General features: G+C 41.2%; 1 protein-coding gene across 3 annotated transcripts in view; it reads right to left on the reverse strand.

Annotated features, from left to right (window-relative positions):
• The window catches only part of LOC114139042 (connector enhancer of kinase suppressor of ras 2), an 86,087-nt gene that overhangs the window by 26,516 nt on the left and 35,718 nt on the right, over window positions 1-23,853 (reverse strand). For all 3 annotated transcript variants that reach the window (XM_028008659.1, XM_028008660.1, XM_028008661.1), the window contains exons 3-11: window positions 22,135-22,337; window positions 20,558-20,645; window positions 17,870-17,911; window positions 13,687-13,806; window positions 11,643-11,702; window positions 11,434-11,502; window positions 6,105-6,251; window positions 683-810; window positions 351-562 (exon numbers count right to left, since the gene is read on the reverse strand). In XM_028008659.1, the coding sequence (XP_027864460.1) occupies window positions 351-562; window positions 683-810; window positions 6,105-6,251; window positions 11,434-11,502; window positions 11,643-11,702; window positions 13,687-13,806; window positions 17,870-17,911; window positions 20,558-20,645; window positions 22,135-22,337 (1,069 nt within the window). The remainder of the gene's footprint in view (window positions 1-350; window positions 563-682; window positions 811-6,104; window positions 6,252-11,433; window positions 11,503-11,642; window positions 11,703-13,686; window positions 13,807-17,869; window positions 17,912-20,557; window positions 20,646-22,134; window positions 22,338-23,853) is intronic.

Genomic DNA, 23,853 nt, shown 5'->3' on the forward strand with positions numbered 1-23,853 from the left:
GTGTCATGGTCCCTTGACGCAAAGACAGACGGGAGGTGCGCTGCAGCTCGCTTTGGAGGGCGTCGAGGGAGAAAGGTGGACACAGGTGGTGGAGCAGACAGGAGAGCTGGAGTGTCTTGTATGACCCCGCTATTTAAGGCGCATGAGTCTGAGTCTGTGTTTGCACGTATGCCAGACGAGGACACGAGCGAGCGCAGCGATGAGGCGAGTGAGGAGGAGAGATAGTGAAAAGAAAAGACGGGAGACCTGGTGGAGGTGGTGGTGGTGAACATGCAAGTCGGCTGATCGGGTGGAGGGGCCCGAGCTGCTGTCGCTCCCATTTCATTGCGGGCTCTTGCGGTGCGCCTTACCATGCGTCGGTGTCTTGTCCCGCCGTCGCACGCCCGTACTGCGACACCGGTCGTAGTCCGTCCCAGCGGGTCCGTCGCCCTCCAGCAGAGAAAAGTACTGACCGCTGTCCTGGTCCAGATAGTAGCTGACGGCCTCTGAGCCCTTGGACCCGGACTGGGAGCCTACGCTGTAGTGACCGATGTCGTCGCATGACATGAGGCCCATCTCCTCCCTGCGGAGAGCAGAGCTGTCACCATAAATGTCATCAGCGTCGCCTCACCCTGTCATCAGCGGTGTCGGAATAATCAGAATAATGGCCGTCATCGAAAACTTTCCGCGCGCGTCCCCATACCTGGTGCTGTAGAGTCCAGAGACGGGAGAGAGGATGTAGACATCCTGCATGCTGGGGGCGTCCATTTTGGACATGCCCAGGGTTCCAACGGGTGTGGGGGACGTGCTGGTGGGACTGGTAGGGATGGGCTACAAAGAAAAACAGAAGGAAAGACTTTTTAATTTTTTCTAGATGAAAAATTAAGAATGAAGTCAATCCAATCCGGACAGATTGGACTGACTGTCCGTATTGCTGCCAAGTTCAGTTTATTATTCCAACCTGTGAAAAGCATTTTTTTCCAGCTGATTCCATCAAGTGTGAGTGAATTTGCAGCAATCGCTCCTCGACGAGCGGATGCCAAGGGCGGACTTGTCTGTGCGACGTTTCCTTAAACTAGCCTGTGATGCCTGCTTAATCGCCTCACTTTTCTGTCATTTCGTCTGAAGTCTCTCCACTCTCGTCGGGTTCTTCATGTCTGTTCCCATGACAACCCGTGTTCTCCTATACTCCACTCAATTTTCCTGTTTTCAAGCTTTTCTTCAATTCCCCCTGTCTTTCTAAGCCCTCTTTTCCTCTCCCACTATTGTGAACTACAAAGCAAGGAGAGGATGCGGGACAGTTATTGTTGTCTCCCGTCTCTGCTCAACTCAAGGACACTTGGATTTATTTGTCATCGGCGTCTTTGTGAGGAAAGGGTACCTCGTCTCGGCTGCCATAGGAACACATTTCGATTTTCGGAGCAGCTGCTGCAACAAACGCTCGGCTCACGTTATCAATTTCACCCGAAGGAAGAGGAGTTCATGCTGTATGTCGGAGGATTTGGCCAACGTTTTAGGGAGACGACGCGGACAGAATGAACAAATAGGGACGGAAGAAAACAGAGCGACGGCGAGTAGGCAGCGCTCTCATTAAGGAAGCCCCCTGTCTCATTGTTTCATCAGCACTGCATTAATCAAATTCATTTCATATTCCAAACTTTCCACTCTCTCTCTCTGTCTACGCTCCCCTTCACAGCCCCTATCCCCAAGCCTCGGTCTCCCTCCTTCACCCTCAGAGTCTTCCTCTACTGAAGGCGGCTTACAGTAAGGCGACTTTGGCAAAAATAATGAAGACGAGATGGAAAGAGACCAAAGTCAAAGGGTTGGGGGAGTAAAATAGGGCAAAAAAAAAGAAAAAACTAAGAGTCAATCCGAGACAGAGGGAACGGGGATAGCTTTGCAGTCTGGCGACTGGTGAAAACAGTAATTTAGTGATTACAACCCACTAGTCTCTGCATGAGGAAAGGGAGCTGAGGGGGATAGCAGCCAGATGAGACTACCACAGCAGGTGAACTTCCAGTCTGTTCAAACAGCACTTAAAGCACTTCACCTCCTGCCGTGGCCATTTTAAACTGGCCAAAAAAAAAAAATTTTTTAAAGAAAATGGACTGCTAAAACCTCTCCTGTCTAATGCTACCGCATTCGCACACGCAGAAGGATGCACTGACACACATCTGCATACTTTAATGTTGCATTTGATCATCTGAAAGTGTAAAACCTTAAAATGTTTAAAAACAAAGAGGTTAAATTATTCAGCGCTGTGAAAAGGTCTTCGCCTCCTTACATATTTATTTTGTTTTGAATATTTTCTCAGGCTTTAATGTTTTAGATCCATCCATCGCAGGGTCACAAATGGGCTGATGCTTATACCCGGTTAAGTGGGGATAGAGGGTGCACTCACACCAGCCCAGTTAAGATAGCCTTAATCAAACTCTAGTCCATTTGTCTACAGAGTCCGATTTGTTTTGGAAGGTGTGAATGTGGTATAAAACTGTTTCGGACCAAAAAAGTGAACTTTGGTGTGTCTAAAAACCAGACGCGGTTTGATTGAAGTGAACTATGGTACGGTTCAGACGCATATGTGGATGCAAGCGTACTGGAGACTCAGCGTCTTCTGTCTTTTATTTTAGTGGTTGTGGGTGCAGCGCCACCGCAGGTGTGGAGAGAAACAGGTTTCTCAAAGGTTTTGGTTCGGTTGACACAGTGCAGCATAAAGGAAATTACATCAACTGAAAATGTAACAAATGTCAATTTGGTCCCCAATCGAACCGAGTCCACCAGACTACCAGGTGTGAAAACAGAAACAAAACAAAGAACCATGCAGACACACACTCACTCACAAGAGAAATTAAGAGAAACAAAATAAGCTAGGACACATATTTTTGGGAGTCTCAATCTTAAAAATGGCTCTGCAAGGTTTTCTCATCTGTTCTTCAATTTCTTTAGAGCATGACATGATGTGTGTGTGTGTTTTTTAGATTAGTCACCTCTACTTGTCAAGTTCTATTCTAAGTGATTTCTTAATCACAATAATTAGAACTGTGTGTGCCTTATAAAATTCATGATTTAACAAGAGGGCAGCTCTATTTTCAAACAATTATGCTGAGTTGGAAGAGATTCTACTTTTACTTCTACTTTTCCACACAATTTGAAAAGTTTTTTTAAATTTACTTTGGTTATTGTTGTCAAATTTTAAAGTTGGCTTAATGAGCTGCAACATTTAACAGCAACAATAATAAATAGGCAATTCAGCTTTTTGCCATAACAGGATTTTATCAAAGGGTTTCAGGATTCCTTACGCAAAACAGAACCCTCGAGCCCAGAACAAAAGGGTGTTTTTATTTACATCATCTTTACAGAATATATGACAAACGTGCTTTCTTCTTCGAAGTGAAGCCATGGATGTCGAAGTTTCGGACATTAGTCAGACACCCCAAAATAGGCCAGAAGACTGACTTGCTGCAATTATCAAAGTGCAATAAGCGCTAATGCATTCAGCGCCGATACGTGTTGCCTAAAATAGCAGGCGTTTACCCACAGTGACGATTTATGAGCCTGTGAGGGATTTGAGCAAAGCAGGATCACACACAATGGGTGCCATATGAGTAATCGATTTAGTGTGGTGTGATGTGGATGCTGATGAGGCTTTTGATAACATGAAATGACTCTGAGCATGGGGGCTTAGAGGCGGCAGTGGTGCATGTAGCATCACAGCGATTCTCCCTCTCTTTACCTTTTAATCATTAAAAAACAAAGCACTGGTGTAATAATGATGGAATATAAAATTGCTCTCAGCCCATCCTACCCAACATGCAAATGTACACACATACACACAGAGAGAGAGAGAGAGAGAGAGATTTCTGCCACCATTTGACGTAAATAAATAAATAAAAATCAGTGAGCTAAATTCACATGATACTGTGCAGAGATAAATTGTTTCCTTTTGCAGACTTAGATTTAATCCGTCTGAACGTTTGCCACGTTTTCCGCTGAAATTTCCCCAGACATGCAAGCTGCTCTCCAGAACCGGGCTTAAAGTGCACGCGTGTTCTTCAGTTGTGTGTTTTTGTTTTGGGAGCGCGCGAGCGCAGGGAGAATCCGACGGAACGAGTGTACAGAGAATGACCCAGTTCTTTTTTGTCTCCAAGGAGCGATCGAGGCTGGGAAATAAAAAAATTTAAAAAACTGGAAAACATCCCTCTACATACGTGCACAAAGCGTGAACAGAAACACGCTTAAACACACACATGTAGCCACGGCCTCGTTAGACCGTCTGGCATGAACACGCACGCCCGCCCACACACACACCCCTACACACACACACAAACCTGCTCTGAAACAAGCTGTTTAGCAAGATATTTTGGATTCAGTAAATTATCTCCAGTATTTGCTGAGTAGTGGCTCTTGTTTCAGAGCCAGTGGAGCTGCTTGTTGTTGCTTATGAATTATTAAAAGCTCGAGTCTTTTCTGAGAGAGAACAAAATCTAAAATGCACCTTTCTTTTTCTCCTCGCGCAGATGTCTCCGAGCTCCGATCTGGGCGCTCGCGGCGCGTTTGCGTCAGAACGGTCTGTCAGGGAGCCATTACCCCGATCCTCTGTTCTGTTCCTCCACACACACACACACAAATACAACAATAACCACCGAGGAGCAAGCAGAGTCACTGATAACATGGCAACAAAATGGAAACGGGAACCAACTCGTTCGAAAGATTCGTTCGTAACACTGACTCGATGGGCAAATTCAAGAAAATGTCGCACGTGAACGCACGCGCAGTGCTGTATTTCATCCAACAACGTCCTGGGAGACAGAATGAAAGCAAGGGCTTAAACTGAAAGCAACAAAAAGACAAGAATAAAAACAGAAGAGCAGCTGTGCTCTGATGAACAGAGATCAAAGCGTGGAAGTAGCATGTAAATGAACTGGTCTGACGCGAAGTTAAAAATAGCAGCCGCAGAACACGGGAGGCTGACAAGACAGTCGACGCTTCACAAAGCATCAAGGCGGTGTCAGGCTCGCCCTCGTCTCACCCCTCCATCCGACTCAGCACGGATAGCTCTCTTTCTGTGCACCAAAAAATGTAAAATCTGCAATATGAAGGGAAGATTTGCAAAGATTGTACCACCGGCAGAGGTTCTCCGCCCTTGGAGAGAGGGGAAGCTACAGATCTTTAGCTGACCCTCGCTTTGAAATATTTTCTATTTAAAAGAGTTCAATATCGCTTATTGGGATTTCAAGGAATAGACCAACTTAAAGCTGATAGGATCCTGAGTTGTTTCGAGGTTTCTTTATTCTGTATTCCTCTCAGTCTTGTTTATGTTTTGCTTTTGTTCAGTCATTCCTTAGTGATTCTAGTTTGTTTATTTCTTGTGTAGTAAATTCTCAGTTATGTTTCTGAGTTATTCCTTAGTGTTATTTCCTCCCTCTCTTTTCCCACCTGTAACCTGTTTCTAATCTGCCGTCGGTTCCTTGTTCAGTAATCAACCTCCTCAGTACATAAAACTCATTCTCAGTTCCTCCTTGCTGGTTCCTCCTGTTAAAGCCTGCCTGATCCAGTTACCTCCCTATTGATCCTGGTTCATGTCAGTTTTGTTCTTCTCTGGCTCCCGGTGTTCGCCATGTTTTTTTTTGTTTGTTTTTTTCCCATTTTTTGTTTTTTTAAAATCTTCTATATCAACTCATAGCGTCAGCCTGCAGCATTTGGGTCCAACACCAGCACACACCCATGACAAAAGAATCACTTAATCATAAAGTTGAATAAAACAAAGACATTGTTGTTTGTTTTTTTCAAACAAAAATCTGAAACATATTTGTTATTACACAGATCCCTTGTAATAAAATTGAGTCCACTGCAAAAACTAACAAATCTACCAAAGTATTTTTTATCTAGTTTCTAGTACAAATATTTCAGTACAGTTGAAACCAAACAGAACAAGCTTTTGTTTTGTTGTTGTGTCATTTGATATAAAATCGTCTTACTTAGCTACGAGGAGCATTAAACAGAAGTGTTGAAGCAAGAATAAAAGCATAAAAGAGCCAGTTTTTGGAAACACCAACCAAAAAAAAACTGATTGTTCTGAATACTGAGGCTAAAATCAAGGAAAAGCATGAACATGCTGTGTTCACCTGCAGGCCCAGTGGTTTCCAGCGTACGTTCCTGAGCAGAGCTGGGGTGGAGCTCAGGGTGTTCTGGGGCCTTTTCTTCAGCGTGAGGATGACTCCACACGGGTCTTCTCTCAGAGCGTTCACCAGGTTCTTCAGCTGCCATCCCACCTGAGGAAGACGTAGACACAGATGAGCCCAAAACCGTTCAAACACCTGGCAAATCTACATAAATTTTTTATTTATTTTTTTACGCCAAGAAAATCAGAAAAAAAAGGAGCGTCAACTTTGAAACCAATTTGATCTATTCTATTTATACTTAAATTAAAATGAACACATAGCAGAATGTCTATGGCATTTTTAGATTTTTTTTTTGTGCATGTTTCCACTGAGACTTTGACAGCTTATCTGTTTGGATGAGGGGTAACGCCTCCTTGCCATCATCCTATTCTTTAGCTCTCTTGATAAAAAATATGTTGATAAAATTAAAAAGATAATTTCTTAAGTGGCTCATGAGCTACTGAAGCCACAGCCTTAAAGCTGCAGTATGTAATAAAAAAAAAAAACATATATTTTTACATATTTGTTAAAACTGTCACTACAGTATGTTGTGTGAGTTTATATGAGACAGATAATCTATGCTACTATTGCTGTCTAAAGAAACGCGTCGTTCCCGCCCAAAAACAACCAATCGGAGCAGGGAGGAGGGTTTTTGCGCTGTCAATCACCTTGATGTACTCTCTCCTCAATGTGCTAATGGCTGAGAAACAACCTTACAGGAAAATCGTTTATCCATTGTAATCAGTAGGAATGCTAACTAGCCTGAGAATTCACAACAGGCTCTGCTGACTGCAGAGAAGGAGAAGTGGGGATGAGCAGCACCACGCGGAGAGTGATTGACGGCGCTAAGACCCTCCTCCTGGCTCTGATTGGTTGTTTTTGGGAGCACTGGGAGAAGACAAAGGAGCCCAATTTTTCCAGATCTCATTCTGTCACAACAAAAACAACAGTTTCAACAAATATATAAAAAGTATTTGTTTAATAAAAGTTACATACTGCATCTTTATAAGAGTTCGGTTTGCTACATTTGAAATCTCATAAGAAGTAAGAAGCTGAATTGAGACAAATAAAAGTTACTGCATATTACAGAATATTTTCTGTGACCTTAAAAACTTATACGACTAACAAAATTGCCTTATGTCTGGCAGGTTAGCTGCATTAGCATCCTAAACCCCCACAAACGGAAAAAATTTAAAAACTGAAAGTGCATCGCAACAGAAATGCAGGAACACGTGTGGCAGGGAAACAAAGGACATGTTGTTCAAAAAGTAAGTGTCATATTGAAATAAATTGTGGCTTAGTCAGTATAAATTGTAAGACGGTGGGAGTTGGTAAAAGGAGCACGTGAGAGAAATGCTGACTGCAGAGTTTTCTTGTGGCTCGGGCCAGGCCGTCTCCAGAGCTCACAGCACTCATCAGGTCATTGATTGGCAACATTGGTCTCAGTTACTGGCACAGTCTGCAGAGGCCACTACACACACACACACACACACACACGCACGTGTACACACGCACACACTACCTGGTACAGAAATAGATCCGCTCTGATTTAAAAAAGGACCTGTGTGTCGTAGCCGGATTGTTATATTTTGTCTTATTTAATAAAAAACCGACAGTTCGGCGAGACTGAATCTCTTTAGTTTGTGATGTGAATCTAAAAATCCGAAATGTTTGCTTGTGGTTCCCCCGCCAAGCGTCAGGGAAATGGGTGTCATCTGATATCCCACTGGCTTTCATCCACTCCAATGTCCGTCCGCTAAGCACTAAGTCACAAAAAATGATTACTGCAGAAAATCGTAGGGAAACATAAGTCGCTTGGGTTTGTTGAAAAATGATAAATCATCGTGCCTGCTACTTGTTTAGTAGTTTCTCTCTGTTTTTAGTTTCAATACTTAAAGTTGTAGAAAGACAACAGTTATGAGAAAAAGGATGTTTCCTTGATTGTCAATGCAGTGAATGGAGTAAATGAAAAATTTGCTGTTTTCACAAGAACTCAGAGTAGCAGCCAAATGCTGCTGCTCAAACACTGCAAAAACACAAAATATTACCAGTAAGATTATAACTAGCACTTTTTTTTAATCAGTATTATGGAATTATTGACTTTAAACAACTTCATATGTCTTGCTGAAAAGTTTCTTGTTGGCTAGTTTTTCTCTTAAATTACTTGGCAAGATTTTATGCTTTTGCAATGAAGCAGTTGATTTTATAAAAATAGTAAATGTTACCATCATGCCAGAAAGGAAAGTGAACAGCAATGTCCACACTGGGGTTTATCTTGCCATGTATTTCAGCAAATTTAAAAAATTAAAAATGTGAGAGCGTTTTTAACTTAAAAATTAAATTTTTTACAGATAATGAGGGTGAAACGTGACTTGCTTACTTTTCCAACCAGTGTTTGATTCATCAACAATACAAGGTTTTCCCCACAAAACTTGCTAAGCTCGGTGGCACTAGGGCAGTCATTCATCCAGCGGCCTGTCGTGTTTTTGAGTTAAAAAATGTTTAAAGTTGGCAGGAAATTTGAAAATATCACTTGATAATCATGTGTTGTCAAAAGATTGGAAGATTAATACCTGAACACCAACTATAAAGTCTTAAAAATGCAAACATTAAAAAAAAAAACTTCAATAAATTAGCAATGTTAAGCCTGGTGGGGGAACAAGTAAAGGCTGGTGGCCCACCAGACTTGTAATACACTGGGGGAAACCCGGCAGTAAGAGCTGAATCTGACGGCTGTAGAGCTGCTCTTTTAGTCAAACAAGCCGAGCGCAAAGGCAAACAGGCGGACACCTAGCTAAGTGAAGCCAGCATAATCTGCTGCTGACGAGATTCCTACAATCCCAGGGGTCTTCATTATTTTCCCAGATGCTATTACCTCCACATAATTACGCTGCCTTTTCAAACAACTAGTGAGCTACTGGAGCAAAATCCACGTTTAGCTCAGCCGCGCTGACGGCTGAAGGTCCCGTTTTGAAGTCTAAACAGCAACGCTCAAGCCGTGTTGTTTGCTTTGTGTGCATATGGGACAGGCCCACATAATCACCCTTTAATGGAATGAAATTCTGTTCATTCAATATTCGCCCTAATCTCATATTTAATTTGAAGCCTGGCTAGATAAACTTATCAACTGCGATGTTGTGTTTTCCTCTCTCTCCTCCCAGTGAGCTCACGTTGGAGCTGCCAACTTCTTCTTCTTCCCCCCGTTTCTTTTTATCTGTTCTTCCTCCTCCTCTCCCCAAGTCGCTCTTTACCTCCTCCTCCCTTTTCGCCCCACTCTCCCAGCTCTGTTGCAACCCTGTTTCTCCACACACACACACACCCACACCCTCCTCCGCTTCCACTCCATGCTTATCTTCTCCCCCAGAGTGAGGGATCAGAGCGGTGAGGGCCTAGCCGAGGGAGTAATAAAGGGCTGAAGCTGTGAGCCTGGCAGGGTGCAATCTGCACTGTCACCCTGAGGAAGAGGAGGGGAGGGGAGAGGGAGATAACGCGCACCTTCATCACACGTCAATCAAACGACTCAGCACAGAACCCTGCATGCTTAGCATTGCGAGAGAATATCATGGATAGTGAAGAGAAATGGGTGGGGGTAAAACTCACTTTTGAGACATCTACAGCAGACAGACGCAACCTTTTTTTCCGCCCTCCTTTTCAGAAATCTCAGATAAACATAGGAACAGATGATTCGTGGACATGATGAGCTCACAAAAGAGTCTGCTCTGTTTAAAATGGCCGCCCGTTCCTTCTGATCCGATGACCTGGATTGCAACTTATGCAATTCAGAAAGTGAAACTGGCTTTGGGGGTTCATACAGTAAAAGTATTTACACAAGTTTAAACCTTGCACATTTTTTCACAGCACAACCGCGATCGTCATTGTATGCAATTGGGATCTTATGGATTAGACAGCGTACAGACAACCATGTATTCCAATCTCTATTGGTTAACTAAGGTTAACTTTACTGTTACTCTCAATGTGGAAAATGGTAAAATTCCCAAAGTCTGTGGGGTTTTTTTGTTGTTTAGTTTTTGTTTTTTTTTTTGTTCGGTTAACAACTTAAATTTTACATGGACGGGTCACCAGATGTGCAGTTTGAGGAAGTTTTCAAATTCCTAATTTTCTCAAATGCGCCTTTACTTAGAGAGCAAAGAAAGGGCGCCGTGGGACTCTCTCCCACTCACGCCAATTAAATCAGAACAGAAGTCAGTTTTTACAAAGGAGCTGAATTGCTTTTTAGGAGTAAATTATAACTGATAAAAAAATTACTTTTTGTAGATTTTGTGAACATAAACAACATTTAAGCAATTGAAAATGATAAAGTTAAAAACATGGAGCTTCTGCTGAGGGGATGCGATAAACCTATCATGCATTAATTCATGTACGGGAGTAGCTGTTAATGTATTGTAATTTGAATTAATAGGATAATTTCTCTGTAGTGGACAGGGCACCAAAATGGGCTAAAGAAATCCATTAAAAGTCCAGTTTGCACTGTTTGACCAAAAGCCGTACAGCGAACGATCTTGATCAACGTTGATCACGTTCAATGTTGAACTAAAGCAGATGGGAAAACCGACATGACACAAAAGTCTGGACACGTTACAATTAAACACGTTGGTGGCAGCATTATGATGTAGGAATACTTTAGCAAGAGCCGGGAAGCTGTCCAGCGTTGATTGAAGGATGGATGGAACGGCACACAGGACGAAACTGGAAGAAAACATGTTTGAGGCTGGAAGAGACTTAGGACTGGGTTGCTGATCGTGCTCCTCTAATCTGGAGCAAAGTTCCAGAAAACGGCAAAACAGCTGAAACCCCGAGGTCCTCTAAACACACACTTGGAAACCGATGCTCACAAATGTACTCCGTCCTGTTTGACTGAGTTTCTATTGTTTGTTGTCAAAGAAAAACGGCCAGATATATTTCAGTGTGTGTAAAGGTGCGACGCAGGCTGAGAGACGCCCCACAAAAACAACTGTGGCTGTATCTGCAGCTAAACGTTTTATCTCCAAGGGACATGAACACTTTGGCTTAAGAATCCAACGAAACACCTCCATGTTTGTGGTTGTGGTGTGAAAAAAATGTGAAACTGCGGATTATTTCAGCTAAATACACTAAAATGAGGAGCATAGAACGGGATATTTCAGTGGATGATGGAGCTAAATAACATAGTTTGTCCTCATGTGGCCCCTTGATGAACACAGTATAAAGTTTGTAAGATGTGACCACTGTGGAAGAAGAGCTGATACATCCTCTGTGCTTCAGTACCGTTTGCATTTGGAGCCGTGTGACTCACCACTGTCTGGTGGTTGACTTGGATCACCTCGTCTCCAGCGTGGATCTTCTTGCACTGATCTGCCGGTGACTGAGGAGAACGAGGGCAACAAACTTAGTTGATGCTGAAGTGGTTCTATTGTATGGGGGGGGGGGGAATATGAAACCACATATTTTACTGAGTATGGTTCAAGCTTCCAAATCTGAATGTTTATGACAGTAAAAACGCACGTTCTCTGTGGTTCCAGTGATAACGTGGAGTCCATCGTATGTTGACTTGATGTACATCCCCTGGAAAAACAAGGGAAAAAGACCAGAGAATGAACACACGTTTGAAACAATGCACAGTTTTGCAGAAAAACGAAAACTAAAAAATGAAGTTGAGGAATGTTGCATGGAGTGGTAGTTTTAGAAATAACAACAATCTGCCGCAGCTTTGCAAAAATGCAAAAGCTGCTGCTTGTCAGAAAAAGCAACCAATATCAAAAGTAATCTTTGGTGTTTTGACAAGACATTATGGATTTATCAGGGTTTCTTAGGGGGGGGGGGGGGGGGGGGGGGGGTTGCCGAAGTGCTGAACGCTGTTGTTTGATGTACAAAAAATATTTTCAGCGAGTTCCAGATCTGAGCCAGTTTCTGAAGCGGACCCTTCCAGCCATGTTTCTGGATCCTGCTCACAAGCTGCATTTGAAGTTATGCTCTCTGGACGTAATTTTGCAGAAGCTCTCCCGAGTCCCATGCTGGGGATTTACGGAATCAAATCTGCTTTCTGATGCACTAATGCCCGAGACGCTGCTGCCAACAGAATTATTAAATAATCTGTTCAGATAATTTGGTTGAGAGCGAAGAATGTTACACCTTAAACGGTCTAGTTGGAGCAACATCAAGCACAGGTATAAACGCTCATCCGTCCAGAGGCGCTCCCAGCCTGCTTGGTGAACCACTGTGCAGGATTCACTGCAACGCCGAACAGCCAAATGAGGAATATCACCTATCATTAAGTCTGTGATTTATTACTTCTTTTTTCTTTTGTTTTGCTTTATTATTCCCTCGGCTAGACGCTCAGGGCTCTTTGCACTGCAAATGGCGGAAGAAAGGTTGGCCGAACCGAAGCTTTACATCAGCAATTTTCAACAGCGATAAAAGTTGAAAATTCAGTTTAGCTAAGTCTAAACATATAAATTCAGCTGTCTGAAACCTTCAGCTAACCTCAGATAGCATGGGAGTCTTCACAGCCGCAGACATGTAGCAAACATTTCATCTGACGTGAAATGTTTTCATTGTTTTTCTAGAGGGCGTACTTATATGGTGCATTCAGGTACAATTCTGACACTGCAAATGTTTGCCTTGATATTGAGCATTTACGAGTGGACTTATTGTAAAAAATAATTGGTATTAATTTAGGAAATAAAACTAAATCTCCAGTCAGTTCTATATTGCAAACAATTTAAAATGTTCTAACAAATGGATAAAGTCAAATTATTGACAGAAAATGTTAACAAACTCCATGACTTATTACTTATTACCGAACCACCATTTCTGTGCATCGTTACACCCCTCTTACTTAGGTGTGATAAAGTAATTACATGTTGAATTAGTTTAGATTTTGGAGACTGATAAGTGAAAACACAGTACCCTACGTAACCATGGAAACTACACACAACTTTTAGATTTTTAAATACGTTTTTAAAAAATGTGATTATCCAAATCAATTAAATGAACATGAACCAACAATTTCCTACATGCCAAAAAAAGAGAGAAAAAACTAGAAAGCTGAAACAGGTAAAAACACAAAATCTTACCAAGTATATTTGGTCTAGTTTCTAGTGCAAATATCTTAAAACACTTGAAATGAGAATAACAAACGTTTCAACAAGACATAGAAGATTGTTTTGATTCAATAATTCCTTAACATTGATGAAAAAGCACTTGTGCTATTTGTAGATAATTTCACTTATGACAAAACAAGATAAGTTACGTAATCTTCCAATGAAACTAGAATATAATGAAATTATTGAGCTAAAACAAGCTCCTCTATCTTGCTGAAAAGTTATCTATACGTTCATTTCCATGCACATTACAATATCTGCACTAGAAACTAGATCAAAAATACTTGGTAACACTTTGTGTTTTTCCGGTGCAAGACTAGATTTATGACTTCGTCGTTGTGTCACAAACACCTGTTATTTCTAACTTTAAAATGAAATTATTACAGTTTTTATTGTGTGTTGTTTTTGTGTGTGTGTGTCCGTGAATTTCCGAATGTTGTCCTCACCAGGCCTTCGCTGGGCATGATGCTGGTGAGGTGGACCACCTCCAGATGTGCCGACTGAGATACCAGAGAGTCCGACGACAGAGAGATGATGTGGTCGCAAATCCCTGCCAGGGTCTTACACTAAAGACAAAGATGGAGGTTCAGAAAAAAAAACAGAGAGAGAAACCAAAGGAGAAAGACAGAAAGTTATTGGGATTGGTTTTGGCTCATGGGGGATGCTGTGACCTAGCTGGAGGAGGTGAAACAGACATCATTTTATCAGACTGTTCCACATCACCAGTCCCATCGCTCTGTCACACAAACCGTTTCCTGGTCACAGTCTGTCCACAGGCAAGCCTGCGACGCCCGCCTGATACTTGGTGAAATTTGCGGAGCTCACTTTTTATTTGTTGCCTTCGTTCGTTTTGAAGAAATGACTGCAGACGGCACTGTGGGTGTAATTCCCAGCTCCTCTTGCTCCTTAAATCTGAGCAAACACGCCTGCTGAGTGGTGCAGCTTTTCCCTGCCTTTGTTCTAAGCAAAGATTGACATTTTCTCTGGCTATTTGCTCGGCTGCACATGCACGTTCGTTTATCACCGGCAACATTTCCTGCCTTTTAATCTCCGCTGAGTGACTGCAGCGCTTTGGCGGACGTTTATCCCAGCAACTTTGTCTCACGGGTTATCCTACTTAATGCGTGCACACACGCAAGAGCGCAAATAAGGGCGAGTCTGAGACGTTTAGTGGAATAGTATTTTTGTGCACAACGATGTAAGTATGAAACGATAAAATAATCGTTTAATCTCAACCCGAGATATTAGTGAATGTGGAATGTGACTCCACATTCAAAAGCTCACAGGGAATTCTCCACTTTCAAATAGTCGCATCTCTTCAAACCTCTAACAGCTCCTACTACAAAAAAGGTTTGGTTTTTTTTATTTTTATTTATCATTTGTGTTCAAAGTTGATCAAATTATATCGAAGCTGTTTAAAAAACAAAGCACTACAAATCAAAGTCCTTGTTTGTGTACAAAAACCTGGCAACTACATCTGATTTTGTTTCTTCCATTTAGTCAGCCTTGACTTTTCGTTTACATACTCACAATTAGACCGTAGAAAATTGGAAAAAAATTATATAAAGACAGATAGACAGAGGGCGACTGTGGCTCTGTGGGTAGAGTAGTCGTCTTGTGATCAGAAGGTTGTAGGTTCGATGCCAGCTTCCTCTCTTTGGGCAAGGCACTAAACCCCAATCGTTGTGTTTGTGAGTGCAAATGGGTGTCATTTGCTTTGAGTGGTCAAAATGATTGAAAAAGTGCTATATAGGTTCACTCCATTTACTACTGAGACTTCAACGTGACCCTCATACTTTTATCTTAAATATACTTTTATACTTACTTTCTTTTAACCCTTAAAGGTTAAGATTAACCAACAAACACAAGAAAAGTATCTTATGCCCAGATACTTTACGGAAGTCTAAGAACAATAGTTCTTAGACTGGGCATAAGATACTTTTCTTGTGTTTACTCTAAAACAATCTATCTCTTTCTGCGTAATAATGACTTAGAACATAAAGAACTAAGAAATAGTGCTGTGGTTGTTCCAGACGCCAAAGCGCTAAGCACTAAAGGAAATCCTGTATTTTCGTCCTCACGACACATAGCTCTGCTTGCTAACACACACAACAAACGCGGTTACATAATTCATTGTCTGCACCTGCATGTTCCCACAGCATACACACACACATCCATATACTGAACATATACATACTCAGACATTGGAAAAAAGATGGAGAGGAAATGACTGAAAGTAGAAGAGAGAGGCATGAAGGCAGGAGAGGCGGGAGGGAGAGTCTGGGAGGAAAGGGGAGAAAACGAGGGAAAAAGAGAGAGAACACACAACCAGGACAGTGTTATGTAATTCCTCTCATCCTTATGCATGCATGCACATAAAAACACTCATGCGCACTTCACGCTCCATCAGACACGCAGGCTCACACACGCGCGCACCCCTTCATGCTATCTTTCCAGAACACACACACACACACATCCTGTCCATCTGATTGCTGCAGGCTGTAGTCTAGCGGAGAAGGGTGAAGCACAGAGTTTTGCATTATTGAGAAGAAGCGAACTAACATACAACTGCACTATAGTCACCAACATGAAACCCATGCTGCATTTAAAACTCGCCGTAATTATGTCTGAGTGCAGTTTGCTGCATAATTCAATCAGTAAATATATCCACGTAATGGAGTTTCTGTCGCACTATTATTATCTGAATCTATTTTTGTCCAGTAATAATAATAATCCTACAAGTGACAAAGTGACAGCTGGGAATATTGATTTGCACTTGTGAAGATTAATAGATCTTTAAATCAGTCACACACACACGCCCACCCCCCCACGCGCACACACACATAGTACTGTACAGTGTCTGGTAGTGAAGGAGGAGTTTCTGCAGTACTTCAATACTGAAGAATAATCAGCTCGTGTTGCTAATGTTGGTTTTTCACTTCACCTGAAAAGACCAAATCCTTCTGGATTTCTATTGAGATGGTTAAAAGCAGTTGATGTCTTACTTGGAACAGAAAACTTTTTTTGTTTGTTTTACTTTTTCATTTTGTAGAAATCCAGATTATTCAGTCCCAGAGACTGGAGTTCATGGTTAAGTCTAATGGGGATCAAGACCCAAGTGGATCTATGCTCTCTAAACAAACTTGAATCTCAGAAATGTCATCGCAGTTTAACATTTTATGAACCTTTAAAGTTTTGTCAGGGTTGCGTATGATGGTTAATTGCACAGTAGCTGGTGATTACACAACTGGAAAATGGAGGCAATTATTACGATTGTCTCAAACAGTTATCTAACTGTATGCATTTCTGCTGTACAGTAAAACAGTGTAAATAACAATGATTAGCATTCAGTTTAACTCTGACAACTTTTTACACCCCTTTATTTCTCTTTGAGACAGTTAGTCTAATGGAAAATGCTTCACCTGCTCTTTTCTTAGTATATATTTCACACAGGAAGCTTATTAGTTGTTGCACCTTCTCCGATTTCAATTTCCTGTGTATGTCGTCCAGTTTCCGTGTAAATAATGGTCAAAAGGCTAATGAGAGTTAAAATCCTGCTTATTTATTTCTTAATATAAGCAAAACGTCTGATATGCGTGTGTTGCTTTTTGAGTCGTTGCCAAATGAATCATTTCAAGGCTCTAAAACCTCATTTTACATTTTTCTGCATGTCATGAATAAACATCTAGGGAAGCTCCATTTAGAAAAACTCCTTTCTGTTTCATTGCTGTCTCCTTTCGCACATACACCTCCCATTTCTGGCAAAGCACCTTGCTAGAAAGGTGTTTAAATATGCCTGTTGTTATTTTTCTATATATGTAAAAAAAAAAAAGGCATGTTGCAAATGAGAGCTATAATGAGCTGTAGCTCATTATAAACCTTAAACCAAAAGGTTTAAGGGCTCATTTTGACAGATGAGCCATCACACAGTCAGCGAGGTTAAATTTCAAATGCAATCGAATGACTTGCTCTCGAGTTGCAGAGATTTCTAGAAAGCATTATCTAATGTTGTCTAAATGCTTTAGTCTTTTTTCTTTCTGCACGGCACACTATTTGCTTCGCTCCCTCCACCTGACCTTGAATGACAACAGGAAGCCTCCCGATCCGACTGTCAGCCCGGATCAGACACTAGCTGCTCATTCTGTTTCACACGTGGATGCAGACAGTTCCCCATCGCACATGTGTACGCCCCCGCACACACACCCCCCACACACACACACACGACCTACAGCAGAGCTTTCAAGAGGCCCGCGGCCTATTTGCACTTCACCAGACACGCGTTTATCCCAAAAACAAACCAGCACAGGCACACATCAAATCGATCTCAGGCCAAAGTGTGCTCAAATGTGACACTTTTAATGAAACTGTTATGTTCCGAGTGCAGAATCAATTAAAATGCTTTCTCTGCTTATGACAATCACAGATTCTGCCTGGCATCGATTGACACAAAATGTTTGGAAATGGCAAAGCGCTTGGCGCACTTATTGAATGTCTCTTTGAAATGTTCTAAAAATACACTTTGCACAGAGGGGGGGGGGGGGGGTAAGGATACATCCCATCCACATTAGTATTAACAACAACAACAAAAAATGAGGAATCTCTAGAAACCATTTTTTGGCAAACACTTACCACATGAAGGATCTTATTCTCCGTTTCATACACGGTGCAGTCCTGTTAAGGGAGAGGAGCCGAGAAAGACAAACAATTAATGCAAATTCAAACAAAAACTTCCACACAAAAGCTCTAATATCTCTCTGCTCCAGATATAACATCCAGGAAAAAAGCACTCTACGCTCTAGTCAAAATAGCATGCTTAGTCGACATGTACATGTTGTTTAGGAGATGCTAATAGTTAAAACAGATATGAATAGAATTTATGGAACTTCTGGTGAAGATGTGCGAAAATACATTTATTTTTTTTTTTTATAGAAATGAAATCTCTCGCAAAAGAAATTTAAAATTAAAACAAACTTTGAGTGCATTTATTCCGAGAAGGGAACAAAATATTTCCAACTCAATCACCACAATTGCTGTTACTGACAGTCCGTGAAGCTTTTTGAACTGATACCGATTGGTTTTCCATAGTTTGACATCCCTGAGACGATTAATCGGATTCATTGTGATTAATCGGTTATTGAAATAATTGTCGACTAATTTAGCACTCGATTAATTGCTAACTGGAGTAGACAGACTGTACAAAACGCCTTTGCAGATAAAAACCAACACACTCAGAGCAGTAATTGAGCCACATACAAAAGATATAAATGATCTAAAACTGCTCAAGTGGCATAGTTCAGCTTCACTTGGTTCAAATTGTGTAAATCTATGGAGCACATTTTGCTACTGAATTATAAATCAGTTAATAAAAAAAAAACTAGTCAACAGATGAGCCAGGTTAAACTAATGGCTGAGCTTCTGTTGATGTTTGAAGTATTTTTTAGCTTCAGACGCATCCTTTGCTTCAAATATTAAAGGAATGCTATGCTATGTTTTCAATTGTGATAGTAAGAGAGAAGTGGCTTTTCCAACAGCACTCCCATATTACCAAGAAGTGTTTAAATATTGTGTAATGGTTGACAGGGACACGTAGATGCCATTATTTACTGCAGTTCTTCAGCAATGAATAGAGATGGAGAAGAAATGAGCTTCCTCATATAGGCCAGTGGTTTGAAGCTAAAAGAAATAGGCATCTGAGACAGACAGCAGATTACTAATTAAACACGCCAAAAAAAGTTTTAATAACCTCAAAAAGGAAAGGGCGGATTAAATTTAAGATGAAATTTGTGAATTTCTAATTCTCCCACTGAACAAATAGCACATGTTGCCGTTGAAGCCGTTTTTAAAGTGAGACCGTTCTGCTGCGGAAAGACGGGAATGTATTTTGAGGCTTTTTCCACGTCTTCACCAGAGGCGCCAACATATTTGACTGCATCTGTGCAATTCTGGGAAGCATCTCACTGAATCCACCAGATGTGTACGGTAGGCAGCAATTACATCTGTTTGATGCATTAATGCAGACACTGCTGCCACCTTTGTCTCTCTCACTGCGTCCCCTGACAGCCACAGGCTCATTTGGCCTATTGTGGACCTACGGTGTGGCCCCTTTCTGTTCCATCTCCTTTGGCCCTTGTAATGTGGGGATTGGGCGTTATCTGCTCAGCTGCAGGATTCGCTCTGGGCACAAGTACAAACACACTGATACATACTGTGAGCAGGCTCTTACTGTGAGGGCACAGTCCAGGTCCAAGAGAGAAGACATAGTTTTTTTCCAAATAATTGAAATGGCTAAAGTGTGTGCATGCGGCAGCTGCTTTATTTATTTATCTTTTAAAGAGGTGCAGTGTGCTGGATTAACATAGGGAAGTGTTCACATAGAGGTCAGGAAACGATGGGGCATGTTTCGGTCACCACCAGGACCTGTTGACTTCACTGCTAGTGAATGTTGTCCTTAAAAGGGACAGTATTATGTGTTTTGAAAGCACAAAGTGCTATCTTATATTATGTATGTTATCTTCAGTTATTAAAATGCTGTATATATCAAATATGACTTCAAAATTTAACCTTGAAATTGGGCTTCTGTCTGTTTAAGAAACTCCTGCTCTTTCTGAAACTCCACCTTCAGGAAGTCACCACAACATGGCTCCCCTATAAACCCTTTAATAAAGTTTTTACCAGTGTTGCACTGAGAAGTTGTTCCTATAATGAGCTCAGCTGATGCGCAGTACCACCAGGTGTTTGCTAATTGCTGCTGGCAATTAGCAAACACCTAATTCTTTGCTAATTGCAAAAAAATTAGCAAAATGCTCCTTCAGACTCCCCCTCAGTCTGAAGGAGCTGAGGGGGAGTCTGAAGTTTGGAACCGCAGCTTTAAGGAGGAGCTACGCCTCGAAGGTGGAGCTAAGTCCACCCAGACATTTTGTACAGCCAAATGGTTGCCATGGGATATTTAAGGATTTCTCAAACATGCATGAAAGAATCTGAGGGGATAACATTACTGCACATCTCAAAGAATGTTGATTTTACATAATACTTTAGTTTGTAAATTGCATATTTAGCTTGTGAATTAAATATTTAGTTTGGAACTCTGATATTTAAGATGTAGGAATAATATGGTGATAATATGACTTTGTAAAATGAACACCCTTTTTTTTTTTCTCTACAATAAGCTAAATATACTAAATCTTTGCTGTTAATTCTTCATGATGCAACTTTACAAATGGCACCCCATATAAACTTCTCTCTTTTTTTTCAATCTATGTGACCAGTTATTGCGTTGTTCGTGGAAAAGTGTGACAGTGTGATGATGTGTGAAAGCACCTGTTGTACAATGGTGGTCAGCTCTAAGCACAGCTGCACAATGTTGTTCTTCAGCAATGAATACTCAGTCACACTGGCGAATGGAGACCTGAAACAAACGAAAGCAGGTTGTAGTCAGACAAATACACCGGCTGCACAGGAAGCACATGTTCAACTTTACTTTGGGAGAGGCGGGCAGAAAAGCAATTCATGTGGAGGATGCCAATCAAATGCTGCGGTTATGTGTGTTAGCTCCCTCTTTCTGCATTTTACTCTCCCTGTCATTAACACCTTCATTTGCTAAAGACTTGTGTCAAAGCTAAAATGTGATGCATGCTCTGACGTTGCTGTTGTACCCGAAAATCTGTCCTTGCGTTCTGTGAACAGAAATATCTTATCAAATTTGTATCTTCTCTCGTTTTGTACATTTCAAATATATAATTCAAAAAGAATTTGTAGATTTCACTATCGTTTGCTAACTGATATGCACATTCCGTAAAACTGCAATGAAACCAATAGTTTACTGTAATGCAATAAACAGTGAAATACTGTTAAAATTAATCACAATACGTGTCTGGTGAAATAACGGTAAAATGCTGTCGTCTCACCTGACAGCAAGTTACTGTTAGTTTACTGTTAATCTACTGTAATTCAGTTTACAGTAATATACTGTGAAAATACATTACAGTGAGTGAACTGTCAGAAAAACAAAAGGAAACAACAACTGTAAATTACTGGTGTCCCTGTTGTCAGTAATTTACTGGGGGGTTTTTTACAGTGAAATTCTTTACAGTGTGGATATAATGGAAGCCATAATATGGCAATGATTTGAAAAATGCATATATTTTGAGACATTTTGTTGAAGTCCTAACTGTGAAGTATTTCTTTAAGACGTAATGTGACAGGTGCTTTTGTAAAAAACTCTCGTTTGATAAGACAGAAATCATCCAACCAGGCACTGTAACACCGATGAAAACCATGTTTTATCATCAGCATATCATTATTCCAGAAATATAAGACGGTCCACAATAAAAACATGAAAAAATGAGATGATAAAATAATTTTTTTTTACAAGAGGACACTGTGAAACTTTCAGACGCAGTAAGTCTGTAACTCTGGCTGAACATTTAGGGTCGTTTTCCTGCTGGAACGTGAACGTCTGATCCCGTCTCCAGTCTTTAGCATTTCGTCCATGATTGGCTTCCAATTACCTTCGTCCATTTTCCCATCAACACTAACCAGCTTCCTTGTGTCTTTTGAAGAAAAGCATCCCTTTAACCATGATGCTACAACCACCATGTTTTACGATTGGGATGGTATTCTTGGTGCCTGACCAGAGCATCTACTTTCATTTGCTTGGTCTGTCCTCTACATGCCTTTTGACAAATGATACAGTCGTGAATCTAAAACCTGTGGTAACCCCATCTCTCCACGCTTAAGGACGAAACTCTATTCTCCAAGATGTCGCTAGTTGCTCCGACAAAGTGGGATCCGCTTGGATGTGGTGTCCATGCCAGAGTCACCAACACAAGCACATCGGATGACTGCCAACATGGTAAGTCCATCATGTAAATAGTTTAAGGATGAACAACTTTTACCTGTCAAGCCAGGCGAGCAGATTCTTGGCAGCACCAATCAAATCCACCACTGACGTAAGGAAGTCGTTGGGCAACCTTCTGGAGGCTCGTCCGTCGTAATGACCCCCCCTCCGTCGGCCCAGGATGAAGTTCTGGAGGTTCTTTGCTGAAGCGTTGAGCTTGTGGGACAATGTTCTGAGGTTCTCTGTTTCTAAGCCATAGTTCTGGAAGAGAAACAGACGAACATTTAGGAGAAGAAAAGAAAATGTTGTTTGGCTATTGCTGCCATATAGGCTAGTTAGTCACATTTTGGTGTGATCAGAGACACAAATCTAAAGTAAGATAAAGAGATCTTTTGAGATTTTCGGTATGTCAAGTTGTGTGTAAGGATACCAGAGGGGCTGTAGTGGGAATAACACACTATGTTCTCATCACAGAAACAATCAATATCTTTCTTTTCCACTCCTTTTTTATTTTTTGCTTTGCTTTCATGCACACCTCTTTGGCCTAGCCCTCAAACGTCTTCACAAGCACTTTTGATTTTGCTCTGGGGTTGATGCATTTTGAACCAAAACATCTTCAGACATCGAGCCTGTCTCCTTCCTGAGATTTATGATAGGTGGGCATTTCCAGTGTGTTCATACTTCCCAGGACCGGCCCAAGCCTCCATGGGGCCCTAAGCAAAATTTGGTTTTGGGGCCCTCAGGTTCTGCTAACAATGTGGACTGGCTTCAATCAGCAGTCTGATCATTAGATCATTCACACACCTGCTATAAAATTATTGCATCTCTGGCAGTGCTGTTTACATCATATAGATGTATAACAGGATACATTTATTGGCCAACTGATTTATCGACCAATTGATTTCTGGGCGCCGATTTCCTTAATTTTGGGGGATTGTAATCGGCCGATACTTACATGTGAAGCTGATCTTATCCCCTAATCTTATCTTTGTCAGCAAAGGTTTATAAATCAGTGTCTGTCCTCTTCTGCTCCACAGTGAGAGATTTGACTGACAGACCGGCCCACCAGGTCAGGTCTGAACATTTGAAGTTAACAATATTCACTTCACTGTTGCCAACAACACAACTACTACACACATGCTCATGACATTCTTTGAGTAAATAAATTTCTCTTAAGCATAACTCCAATAGTTAAAAATCTAATTTATACCAGTTGAGTCTTTCTCCAGAGAATGTGGATCGGTACTGGACTGATTCTGAGCCTTCAAATGATTTTCACATAACTTAGAAGTTGATGTAAAAATAATGTTTGTTTTAGCCACAAAATGATTTTGCTCAGCAGCAAACAACAAATCCCCAACAACAGCATAGAGCAGCTCATCGATGTAGCAGCCATGTAGCCTGATGTAAAAACATTTTGCTAGACAATGTCAAACATTGAGAAGTTGTAATTATTGTTATCAAACGTCATCAAACACGGCGTTCTGAAGCCAAAAATACCTCAGAAATATCCAGAGCCAACCATGAGAATCAACTCATTTAAAGTTTAAACTCAGTTTGACACAAAGACCCTAGCAAAGATGTTTGGCTGTTGAACTGGACCGTTCCAGGTCGCCATCAAGCTAATTTTCTATTAGCAACTTTTGAAATCTTTTACAATACATTACCAAGACACATTAAAGCAGACCTTTATCTTGGCTTTTTTCTATTCTTCCTCCCTGAAGGATAAATCCTTTTTTGAGACATTGTTTTGCTTACTTAACTTCTGACCAGAGCT

Source organism: Xiphophorus couchianus, chromosome 23 (genome assembly GCF_001444195.1).
Source record: "Xiphophorus couchianus chromosome 23, X_couchianus-1.0, whole genome shotgun sequence".
Classification (NCBI taxonomy): domain Eukaryota; kingdom Metazoa; phylum Chordata; class Actinopteri; order Cyprinodontiformes; family Poeciliidae; genus Xiphophorus; species Xiphophorus couchianus.